The sequence below is a fragment of the Aythya fuligula genome, chromosome 3 (genome assembly GCF_009819795.1).
Source record: "Aythya fuligula isolate bAytFul2 chromosome 3, bAytFul2.pri, whole genome shotgun sequence".
Classification (NCBI taxonomy): domain Eukaryota; kingdom Metazoa; phylum Chordata; class Aves; order Anseriformes; family Anatidae; genus Aythya; species Aythya fuligula.
In genome coordinates, this window is record NC_045561.1 from 78,169,866 (window position 1) to 78,182,888 (window position 13,023).

Here is a 13,023-nt window from a genome sequence, read left to right on the forward strand (position 1 = left end):
TCTGTTGGAGATGGCTCAGGAATCATTAACCTGTTAGTGCTGTAGGAGCGGATGCTTGCTGTGCATTCTCTTTGTGCATTTCCATCACCTAGGGGTGTTCTGGACACTCAAGAACCGTTGCTGAAGTCACTGAGAGCTAAATTCCCTGAAATAATGTAGCTGTCGTACACCAAGCTATCATCCTTAAACCTCAGTGTCTCTTAATATCCCCTCTAAAGGAGATGTTGATATTATCTTATTTGAAAATATAATTTCATAAGCATTTCTTTTGGTGACAGGTGAAACAGCTGTTTTCTCTCATTTTTACTGTCACTTGCCCCTCCAGTCAAGCTGATTTTTAGAGCTCTGCAGTAATACAGATTCCCTTATCACCTGGCTGTGCAGATATCTGTGTTAGCATGGAGCAGGGGGTGGCTGGTACTGGGAGGCAGCAGGTAGTAGAAGGAGGTTATGACTGGTAACAATACTGCTGAAGCTGCTCAAAGCAGAAACGTGTTGTGGAGTTAAATCCATATGTGTATGAGAAGTGCATGTATACATGGTGATGAGCCCTGTAAATAACCGTGAATAAATCCTTGCTTTTCTTCAGAGCACAGTGTGAGTAGTGTGCAGTAAATAATGCATCACACCACACACTGGAAAAGGATGTGAGGAATAACTATTGGAGAGATGTTCATTAAGCGTGTGCCACCTATCTGGCTCACTGCGTGAGGCAGGTGTTGCCTTGAAGTGGGCATTAATTAAGGCTACATCAATAATACACTGATGAAGGAGAGGCTGTCTGCCTCATTTTGTGACTTCGGCACCTTAGTGACATCCTTTAAATATTGCATATCAGTGTGACTGTCCCAGTGCTGCTACCTTCATTAAGTTTTTTTGTGAGCTGGAAAACAGTGTCAGAGTGTTTCAAGTATTAATTTAAACAAGGAAGATTTTAGAAAATGCAATTTTAGGAATTAAAAAGCTTTTTATTTTTTGCCATATCTATCTCAACTCAGATGATTAAAAAATGTAGAGGGAGGAGTGAGGAAAACATTCACTGATGTACATGTAAATTTCCAGTTAGCCTGTACTTCCTCCTTAATGAGGGTAAGGTAGGACTTTGGGAGGGAAACTGGCTAACGTTGATTAAATCTGATCTAATGAAGAGGATACATGGTTTAGCAGACAGAACTTCCATTCATTGCTGAGCAGAGAGTATACAACTGTGTGTAGTGAAGGAGTGTGTGAAAAATCTTGCCTTGAAGGAATCTGAACTGATCTACGGCCTAGTGTGATTTCCAGCAACAAGATTTGAATGCAAATGATTTTCTTTTTTTTCCTTGGGCAGTTTGGCATACTACAGATACATATGTAAATTTTTGTTGCATTTTCATAATACTTCTAACTCTTGCTTTTCTTTTCTTGTGCATCCACCAAAGATCGCATTCAATTAGGTAAGACACATTATTGTCCTCAAAAACTGCCTCTGTATTTAACAGGATGTGTTTTATGAAATGTAACACAGTAAACTCTCTCCTTTCAACTTAGTTATGTATGATAAAAGCATTTGGTACACTACTAAGTGTAATGCCTCATTTTTACAGCATGGTGAGTACAATGAGGAAAGGACTGGGCAAAGTGGCTAGAGTATGTTTGCCTTGCTCTTGAGTAGATTAGTCTCAAATTCAAATAATGAATGCGTTCAAAAGATGCTCTTGGGGAAACCTGCTTATATGTAATACCGTACTCCTAACCGTCATTTTCTGTCAAAGGTTGGAACTCTGCACACCACAAAACTTCTATTCAGCCAGCACAGTTTTATAAAAATTCATTTAAAAGAAAAAATTACCACCTCATCAATAAAGCAAAATTATATTAGTCATGAAGCCTACATGCTGACTGCTTAAAAGTCTTTACCCCTGGGGAAATTTCCAGTGGTAAGACTGATTCTTAACCTAATTAAAAAAAGAAGGTATTTGTATTTTTTGGAGCTTGACTATACCGATGCTGTAAAGCAGTTCACCATATGATGAATTATGGATGCTGAGAGATTCTATACGCAGTTTGGCTTTACGTCAGTACACCCAGCAGAGAGGCTGAACAGCCCTCAGTCCCTGCAGTCCATCTGGCCTGGTAGTACTGCCAGTGCATGGGGCAGTTTGAGAAAAACTTCGCTCTTCAGCTAAGTGTCATCCTAATGAGGGCTTTTACTTCACTGAGAAAACTTCAAAATGTGGTATATAGATTGACCTTACTATCTCACTCTGACATGAAGCCAAAATGTAGTATCTGGCAGTTTTTGTCATGAAAGATCTCTGTCCTCTGCAGCTGCACTGAGCCTCTGAAATCTTTCACCATCACAGACAGGGATGTCTTTAAAAAAGCTTAGTATTATAAGTTTCCATTAAAACATTGTATGTATTGTCACTGTTCTTACAACTTGCATCCTCACCTTTTTAAGGAAATTAAAAGATGAACTTAGTAAAATATTCACTTAGTATTCAGATCGTCTGTCACATGCCATCTCTCAGCTGTGCAAATTTAATTTGGCACAATGTAATCTTATTCAGAGCTTCGTATTTGAAATGTTTTGCTGCTAGAAGAGGAGCAGTCTATGCTGAAATACTTCCAAACTCTTATTTTCTGCCTGTTCATCATGTGTTACCAGACTAACATGACAAGCATGCTTGTTTCAATTAACTAGAATTGTTAAAGATCTGCACTCATGAAATGTTTGGGCTAGTCTTTCATAAGTCTTAAATGTGATGTGAAAAATTGAACGTGAAAACTTTGTGTTATCTGGTGTCAGTTTCTGTCCATCTGAGTTTAGCAAAAGCTTGAAATGCACACAACAAAAAATGGTTTGTATACATCTCACTGCCCCACCTTCTTGCCAAATAGCTCCCCCCACCTTGAATCTGGAAAAAAAAAAAGTTGTTGTGTATTTATCAACACAGTGCCTCTCTGAATTTGTATAATTTAGAACAAGCACGTGCTGTTTATATGAGAGCTCTCCATTTTTTAATGTTATGATCATGCATTGCTTAATTGCAGCCAAATGTTGCTGTCCCTTAATGCTCTTAAGGGACAGCAACAGCTCCAATCAGACCAAGCTGCGGCTGTCACTCAACACTGAAAGTAGCCACACGTAAATTTTGGAAACAGCACTCTTGTACTCTTGTAGGGTGCAACTTACTCATAATGTTCAGTTGTAAATGTAGTTATGGAGAGTTCTTGTACTTCAGATAAAGATTATTCAGAACAGACTTCCCAGCAGTAGTGAAATTAGGACAGCGGATTTGACTTTGGTGGCTCAGGTAGAAGAATGTGGCTAGTTAAGTCAAGAGGTTAGGATGAGAAGCCAGCTGCAGGGGTAGAGGTGCAGAAGAGGATAAGGAGATTTTTTGAATGTTGTTGTAGAGACTCCATCATCTGCCTTCCAACATCCTGATACACACACTGCTGGGAAGCCTGAGGAGGGAAGAAGAGAGTGTGGCAAGGAAAGGTGGACGAGAGCTTTGGAGAACAGTGCTTTCTATGCTTGGTGATCCCAGAAGAGATAGGAAACTTCTACAGCTGAGTGGCTTTCTTTTCTGTTGAAGAAACCTCTTGTGTTAGGCTATACAAACTGGTGGCTAGTGCAGTCCATTTATATGCATTGTACATGCAACAGAGGCAGGCAGCTGCCTGCCTACCTACTGCTTCCAGCCAGCTCTGATCAGGTTCATAGACCTGAGGCGTGCTGCATTCACCAAGCACAAAGCTTATTGTCTGTGACCGAGGAACATGAAGGTAGCTTTCCGTTCCTCTGTCATATCATGAACGTCTGTGTTAGATGGCGGGGTTGGTTCTGTGTCCTTTAAATGGACATTGCCGGGAACTTCATTGTTCTTTGAGCCCTATGCAACTGCAGTTTAGTTGACATGAGAGTGTGGTGGCAAGATCTTCAGTGCTGAATGTGAGCTGGAATTCACAGGTAAGTTTGACAAGCTGTTGCCCTCGAGAGTGGAGTACCAGTACTTTTATGTGAACTTTAAAAATAGATATATTCAAATAATAAAAACAGTATGTTGTGATCGTTTTGCAAACTGGATTTTACAACTTTTTTTCCTTATCTTTTGCTTTCATCCCACAGTTACTCTATTCGCCATTCCATAAGCATGCCTGCAATGAGGTAATACGCTACCCATATTGTACTTGCTATGTTGATGTTCAGCATTGTAATGAGGGGGAATTGCATACCTTGATCCTAGTCATGCAGTTTTTTAGTCAGATGACTTCAGTCAATTAAGGTTATTCACATAGATAAGGTCTGTAGGACTGGCCATCTGTGGCTTTCTTTTTTTTTTTTTTTTTCCTTTTTAATTGTATTAACTGCTTAACCTCTTATTTGATCTTTTTGAATAAATGATAAATGGAGCACTTCTGAGATGTATTTGGGTAGTTGAGTGTTATCAGATTTGTATTACTGCACCTGAAATTCAGTTGTTTTGCTGTCTCTAGAACATCATCCAAAGCCCATTAATGTCAGCAATGTTTTCCACTCCAGCAGCTTTGGATCATGCTCCTATGCAGGGATTTTATGAGTGCTTTCATATTTTAATGGCTATAATCATGCTTTACTTGACTGTCGCCAAATATCAATGTCTCTTCAAGTAAAGCTCTTACTGTTTTCAATAAAATTAGGATCCAGCTTCCTTTTTACCCTCCCAGTCTCTAAATATATTAGTATTTCGGCTCCCTGCCAAGCGTATGGGGCAAACAAACCTCTTAACCACGCAATGGATGCCAATTCATTCAACTTCAGCAGGTGAATAGTTTAAGGCAAACACTCACCAGAGTGACCCATGGGTCAAACAGAAATCATAAAACAATTTCTCAAAGGGTCCTTTTGACCCTTCAACAGAGACCCTTTGACCCTTTAACAGAAACCAAGAGTAAATAGGCATTATTTTTCCAACTGGCTTCTGCTTGCCCTGTCCTTAAATTAGAGCCAATTTAACTCTAATCTGATGAGGGATATGATGTAAACGTGCTTGCAGAAATAGAGGTCACTGTCATGCTCTTGGTAAGTTCCCAGTGCATGTAAACAGGAACATGCAAGTTTTAGCAGCCATTGGCTTCATCATTTTGCAGAGTAAACCACAGGCTGCTGCGTATGTTTGCCATTCCCCGTGGATGGCAAAAGTGTATGGATGGGCACCTGACAGGGAAAGGTAGTTCCTGGCATCGTTTTGTGTTGTGTGGTGAAGAAAGTATAAGAGGAAGCCTGCAGGACAGCAGTTTCTGAGGTGCAGACTATTCACTAATCATGAAGCACAAAGCGCACTGTAATTGAGAACATTAGGACAGTATATATGTTATGTTCATAATATTAAGAGATAGATAATAGTTGTGGTCAGTGTGTTCTGTCTGCAGGAAGAAATGCAAAAACGGTTGCATGCATTTAAAATTAGAGAGAAGCTATGTTTCAAGTCATGGAGAAAAGAATGAGGTTGTAAAGCAAGCTAGCAAACCAGGTATGCCACATGCTTTAAGAAGGAAAATCACAGCTGTTGCTCTTTTTAAGATATGTTCAGCTCACAGTTCTCCCACAACCAGAGCTGTGTTCTTTTCTATGGGAAGTGAAAGCTAAGCAATGCTTAGCTTTGTTAGACAGACACACTAGGAACACAGTCTCCCTAAGATCTTTGAAAACAACAGGTTAGACCTAGGTCACAAAATCATAGGCACAGGCAAGATTCCTCAAAGGCATTTGGGACCCACTTCCTATGTAGTTTTAATCTCCTTCATCATAGCCTCTGCAATGTTAAAGTTTGAACAACTGTCTTTTTAATCATATTAATTATAAACTTACTCATCAAATGAAAAAAATTGTTAATTGCACTATGGCAAAACCACAAGTGGATAAAACTATAGAAATGTAGGATTTAGGCCGCTGTTCACTGGTTCTTCCTTCTGAGAACATAATAAATTTATCAGAGGATAGGAAGGGCAGTCACTGCTTGGTCTCAATTACAAGGCAGGTTTTGCTTTTGCAATTGTTTATAACCTATCAGTCTACAGACCTGTGCTGCCAGCCATTCTTCATTTAGTCCATTGTTGCTTGGTGAAAATTGATGAAATTGTGACATTACCTCCTTAAGTTTGCAACTGACTTGCTTCAACTTTCTTCTTCTCTTAGGAATTCTCCAACTTTCAAGTCATTCGAAGAGAAGGTTGAGACCACTGTCACAAGCCTTAAGGTAATGGTTAAAGACTGTTATATGGCTATGCTTGAAGTGTGATGGCTTCATTGTCCCTGTCATTTGTACAGAAATGTGGTTGAATTTGCTGTTGAATCAAGAATTTCATGCAAATTTAATGCAACTTCAGAAGCATTATTAGAAAGTGAAGACAAATCAGAAAAATCATCTTTCTCTGCTTTATTGCTGTGAAACTACTTCTGTTGTCTGCCAAAGTAAACAAGTGGTCTCAAAAATGCCAAAAATATGCCCATACTAAAGTGGAAAACAGAGACATCTTGGGTGTAACCACAGTTCATTATGCTGTATGAGGCAGAGCCATGTGGAGACACAAAGTCCAGTTTTGCAAACAGTGTGGTCTCATGAGCTTTGTACTGTGCCATGCTAGGCAGACACAACTGTTTGTCTACAGACTGAAATTAGGTCCTGGCTGGAGCTACTCTCCTTGCAGCACTAGAGATGTACTCACTGAGTGCCCCTGACTCAGCTGATGGGAGCTGTCATGTAACTCTGTTTTATCACACCACCTATGCTCTCAGCACTGAAGTAGTCTTTCCTTAATGCAGGTGTCCATTCTCTCTCTAATATCAATATTTTGTCTGTATTTAAAATTTCAAAACTGTATTAACGTATTTGCTGTGGGACAGAAACATCTGATGAGAAAGTTGTCAGGCATCACTAATAACACCTGTTAATGCAGGAAAGAGAATGGCAAATTTGCATCAAAAGTGGGAAAAAAAATGATGGTTCTTATTCATCTGGTAAGTGTGCCCATGAAATGGCATTTTACTGCTATAGAAAGATTCTAACATCTTATGTACAGTCTGTTAGTGATAAAGGGCCAAATGCAGCACCTCATTTTATGGGGAACTGACAATACTGGATTAATGTCAGTGGGCATTGCAGTTTGTAAAATATTAAAGTGTCAAGAAGATGGCCATCCACTGGGGAAGGGGCATTCCTTGTTACATAAAATGCAAATTACCACTAGAACTGAAGCAGCAGGTGCATGGTCAAGGTCTATCTTTCCAAACCTCTGCGAAATCATACAGCAGGTAATATTTTCCAGTCAGTATCTGAGGAAAATACAGAGCAGTAGAGAACTTAATTTATTTTCATGTTCCTAAATCAGCATGCGCATCAAAGAGTGCTGAGCTGCACTATCATATTCAGCTTTTTCATGTTCACTTTTATTAGGAGATAGTCTGCTTTGGCAGCTTTAAGTCATGATAATGTAGGGTCATGGCATCTCCATTGCACCCTGTCAGAGACGGAAATATCATTCCAAGGTGGGAGTCAGCATCCCAAGGAAGTCTAGTGGCAGAGCTAGAACAAAACTCTGACCTTTAGGGACTCAGCTCAGTACCTTTACATACATTCCTGCTCATTCTTTCAAACTTAGCTGAAAATGCTTTTTATGCTCGATCTCCTTGTAAGAAAAGCTATTCATGCAGCAGGGTGCTGCAGCTTGAAAGATCCAAATTTCTGCCTGTTGCAGCTCGGTGTTATCACTTGCTTATGATTTTGTGTTCGCTCTACTTATGCCCATTTAGATAAGGGATGCAGCTCACTGGAATGCCTGAGGTCTGAAGTGGATTATTTTTTTTTTCCACCACTTGTCAGTTAGAAGAAACCATGTTGAAGAAGTGCAGCACTTTCTTTTAGTCATTCAGTCACTAAACCTACTCTCAGGGCTTTTAGTGCTGTCAGTACATTCAGCTCCCAAGCTTGCTCTTGGACTCCTCCAGTCTCCACAAATCCACTCTTCTTACAGTTATGGCTAACCTGTGAGAAGGCAGCCCAAAGCCTTTTCACCTCGCATTGAGGGCTAAAGAAGAATTGTGAGTGATGCTGTTTCTGCGTCAGGGGTGGGGTGGGGTGTCTGTTTCCATGTGTCACTTAGAAAGAGGAAAATCTGATTCTAACTGCTTGGCTCTGAAGACCATTTCTTCTCACAGTGATCAACTTTAGGAGCCTGATCGTATTTTGCTGATTGAGCCAAGGCATTCTTCTAGAGGAATTCCTTGTCATGCCAGCTCTGGTCCTGCCAGGTGCTCGGGGTGCCCTTAGATCCCCCTTCACAGAATCTTTAGTTAAGCAAGGCAAAACAAGAAGTCTTGAGTCTGAAGTCAGCTTCTGCATACCATGTAACTTTCATTTCATTGTCCAGCTTTATTGGCAAACCCACTGACATTTTCTCAAATATTTTTTTGTCTCTCTTCTCTTTCTTTCATTTCTTTGGGCAAATGGAGGAAGGGGAATGGAGTCATAGACCTAGGTTGTGACCAACACAGGCAGTGGGCAACTTGGAATGCCTCAGAACTGTTCATCCTTTTTATTTCTCTTCTGAGGACTTGAGGAAGTCCTATGAGGGAAAAGGACTGTCTTTTCAATTCTAGGGTCCTCCTGTGATCTGAAAAGGGGGAGAATATTCTAAAGAGGCTTCTGGCAAAAGAGACTAGCCTCAGCATTATATTTATTTATTTATTTGTCAGATCTTCAGGGTCCTATAGTGTTCTGTTGTTAGTGAAAACTGCCTTTCACATTTCATTCATTTAGAAGTTAAACTTCAAATTTGATTTCATTTGCTTTTGAGAGTGGATTTGGGTTGGATTTTGGGTTGCAGCTTTCTTAGGAGAGTGAATTCGTTCACCTTCCTGTGGAAATCAACAGGAACTGGATGCCTGACTCTTAAACTTTTCTGAAAATCAGAATTCTGAAGAACTACATGTTTGTTGTAAATACTGGGGTGTTGGCCAGAGGCATTCAGTAAGTGACTTGCATCATTCTTGTTTTCTCATGGAAGAGCAGGCAGAAATGTAAACAGAAAATGAAACCTCATTAATAGTTTTTAGGTACCCAAATTTAGATGCACCTTATTGGAATCATTTGAAATAGTGCAGGAATAGTCTGTACCTTCACGCTCACTATGATCAGTTTGAATCAACGTTATTTTTGTGGAGAATTTTAATCAGGAAACAGTCATGAGCTCTGCTATGAAAACTTAACAGCTTTACTAGGCAGTGGCTGCATATTCATTGCAAGTTCTGGGCCTGCCAGCATTTATCTATATATCTATATATCTATATATATTATTCTGTTACTTGAAAAAAAAAAACAAAGAATAAACTGATACCTTCTAGTGGGCTGTGCTGACTCGCAGAATGGATACAGACTTACCTCTTGAGACAGGACCTTTTAATAATTGTGACTCAAACTGTGAGAAGAAATCATTGCGCATTCTACTACGTTATTGAAATTTCAAACCAGGCAAGCTCCTGTGCTAGCTGATGAAACAAAGGATTACATGGGATTAACCCTTTGGAAACTTAGTCCACAGTGTTCATTTAATTAAAATAATCTTCCTAAGCATTCGGTGGCTGGCAAGCTGGAAAAATGCCATCTTTTCTTTAAATCCTGCTGCAGTTGCAGGATGGAGTGAAAAGTTCTGTCCTATTTTCAGGCATGAATCAACTTAGATCAGGCTTGTCAGCAAGACAAAACCACAAAAGAATGCTCTCTTACCAAGACAACCCGGTCAAACCTGCTTTGTCTCCTCTTATAGTCTTTATCGTTTCCAAATATTTAGGTAAAGTTTTTTTTCTGGTTTAGGAAAACTATATTTCAGACTTTCAGCCATATTTTTAATTATTATTTTTTTTATTTTACTTCTTATATTCACCAATTCAGCAAACTTTAGCATTTTGAAAGTAGATGACTTGTGAGCACAGTCACACCCATTAATGTAATTTATTTTTTTTCTCTCAGGAAAATGCTGTATATATACCAGTTCATTTTAATACCCATCCCTTATTCAGCCTGTGCAGAACTGGAAAAACAGAAAAGCAAGTGTGAGGCACTCATAAAGAACCACACTAAGGTCACTGGCATGATACAGGATCCTAATTCAAATCTACTTATGGGAAAAGTTCCTTTAGGTTTATGGTAATTCTAGACAGATTTGACAATTGCAGCTGAGAAGTTTAAAAGCTGGTGGAGGAAAGGGGTTGCTTTATTTGACTGACAAAAAAAAAAAAGCAACAACAAAACACCACCACCCATGTTTTTTGCCTGCTTTAAACATTTCCCAGCCCTCCGTAGTCATGGGGTGAAATGCAAATGGGACTTGCTACAGCACAAGCAGAGGAACTCACTGTTCTTTCTTTGCCTTGTTTCAGACCAAGGTTGGTGGGACAAGCCACACTGGGGGCAGTTTTGAAGAAGTTCTCAGCTCTACAGCCCACGCCAGTGCCCAGAGCTCTCTCGCTGGCACCCGGCTTCCTGAGAGCGAAGAAGAGCTCCAGTGCTAGGCTGATGGCCTTGCTCAGAGACTTGCCTGGACCATGGCTTCTAGGCCTCTCTCACTGCCTGACTTGTGCAATGAGGTTTTGTCAGTTTTGGAAAATTGCCTCCTTAGGCTAGCGCCAGAGAAGCGTTTCTTCTCTCTATTTGTATTTTGGATATGCCATTTTATCATCGGGTATTTTGTACGCCATAGGAACCATACATAAGTAATTGACTCATAACGCTCTAAAATCTATAATGTGACCAAAATAATTTTCATTTTAATATCCTTCCAAAAATTGCTCGGTCTCTCTTACTTAGTTAGGTATACTATTTTCTACCTGCTGGTTTCTAACGCCCCTCTCAGTGCCACATCAGACAGATGGACCTAGAGCTGTGCAAAGATTGCTGCCAGCAGTAGGCCGTAGACCAGCTGTCTACCAGCCATACCAGGTGCCCTTTGATCAGGAGTGTCTGTACATGATCTGTTTCCTAATGGAATTAAAATCACTTATTGTCACCCAAAAAAAAGTTCTTTGTCCTTCACTGATAGTGAAGGACAGTCTGGCGTTGCCCTTCTCCATCCGCTACTCAGTGGAGCTAAGGACAGGAAGGCACACCTGGTTATTCATACAGAAATCAAGCTGATCACAGCTGCTGATGTAAGCTGAACGTTGTAGCTGGAAAAGCTTCTATTTAAAAATATGTTCTGTTGCTTGCTCTCTGTGGTTTGATAAGACTTAATGGTGTAAGCTAATTACAAAGGGAAGTGGAGTGGGGGCAACCTCTATAATTTTCCCTCCCTATCTTCCCCTTAAAAAGAAAGGAAGGTAAATTAATTACGACTGAACAGCATGAGCCTCAGTCAAGACACAGCCTTAAGTGAAATACAAACCCAACAATTGAATAAAGATGTGCCATAGGTTAGAGAGTCCATGCCTTCAGTCCACATTTCAGAGCTGCTAGCTTGACTGTAATATCTTACAATGCACACAAGGAGTAAGCGCTTCACTTTTTGCACCAAATTTTGTCCTGCTTCATTCTCGGGCATAATTCTATCAACTGCATTACATCTACTTAATCACCGAGAGCCAGTCATCTCTCAGCTTTGATTCAGCATGTTTTCTTGCTTCCTTTTAGCACTTCTTTTTAAGAAAAGAGCAGCACACTTGTGACAGTGTCTTGCTGTCTTAATGAGCACTTGTCAGTCTGCATGTTGCATTACTCAGTTCGCCAGACTGAGATGAGCACAACTTCATCAAAAGTATAAACAAAATGGAAAACAGTCTGGCTACTTTCAAAATGGATGCTTGTTTTGAGCATAAGCCAAAGTTTCAAATCAGTGTTAGTGAGTTTGACATTACAGACTGCTTAAAATCTTGTGAGGAAATGTGGCTTTAAGTGATTTTTTTCCTGTGTGGCTTTTGTTACAGTTTTCACAAAGTTAGAAGTCCTTTAACTTATGCCTAGTAGAACATTAAGAACTTTGGACAGCTATCTCAAATGCCTCTTTAGTGTTATTTTTAGCATGGAAGCAAATTTAATTAGGTCTTTAGTAGTTTTCTTGTGCGTTTGCTAGCTTATTTTACAGTGGTTTTGTGCATAAACATGACTTTATTTAAATAAATAAAAATATTAATGGTCACTTAGTTTGTGTAAATGAAATTATTGATATTCTTAGCAAAAATAAATTTCTCTTACTCTTTTACTCCGTGATGTTTTCTTTTTAATTCCATGTATTCACAATTAATATTGCACATCTCTTTTCTAAGCCTTGTTGTCACAGCAGAGTATCAAGGTAAATTGCAAAATATAAATTGCCATTCCTCCAGTTTTTAAAATCTGTTCACTCCCATACAGATCTGAATTTCCCCATGGAAATCTGCAGCCCAACTTTTGAAAACTTTGAGATTCAAAAGAGAAAAATGATTCAACTGCGTTCAGTAAGTGTGAAATGTGCAGCAGAGAACATCTAAAAACATTGAACATTTGAGCAGGGTCAGTAAAGGTAAAAGGTAAGAACATGGACTGGACAGGGAATTAGCCTCATTTTTGTTCATGTGTGTATATATATAATATATTTTTGGGAAAGCAGTAAATTGTTTTTTAGCTACGTTCATTAAGAGCACAATTTAAAGACCTTGTATCAACTAGTTGAGGTAGGTTGCCCAGAAAGTCTTTAGTTTTACATGTTACTGTCATTACAACAGCTACCACCCTGAGTAGACTCTGTCCTGATAGGAATGGGTCACAAGAAATATACGAGAGAAGGAGATTTCCACACAGGTCACACATCCAGGCTGTAGTACGCTCTTCCTACATGTGAACGATACACTTCAGTAGTGTATTAGGAAGCCTGAAGCCACTGGCCTTTCTTTCACCCTGTCATCATGGCTCAGGCTTCCTGATTGCACTTTCTTCTCCAGCCTCTTTCCAACTAATTTCCTATTTCTATTAAAATGCAATGCCCAAAAAGCTGACATATGACTGCAGCAAGTAGATGGGAATGTAG

The 13,023-nt window shown here is 39.6% G+C and overlaps 1 protein-coding gene across 4 annotated transcripts in view; it reads left to right on the plus strand.

Moving 5' to 3' along the window:
* Positions 1-12,219, plus strand: part of TPD52L1 (TPD52 like 1) — a 55,324-nt gene extending 43,105 nt beyond the window's left edge. For 3 of the 4 annotated variants that reach the window (XM_032184757.1, XM_032184760.1, XM_032184758.1), the window contains exons 5-8: positions 1,422-1,436; positions 4,118-4,156; positions 6,167-6,227; positions 10,406-12,219. In XM_032184757.1, the coding sequence (XP_032040648.1) occupies positions 1,422-1,436; positions 4,118-4,156; positions 6,167-6,227; positions 10,406-10,537 (247 nt within the window). In that variant the 3' untranslated portion in view covers positions 10,538-12,219. The remainder of the gene's footprint in view (positions 1-1,421; positions 1,437-4,117; positions 4,157-6,166; positions 6,228-10,405) is intronic. The other variant, XM_032184759.1, reaches the window with a different exon arrangement.
* The last annotated feature ends 804 nt before the right edge of the window (positions 12,220-13,023 follow it).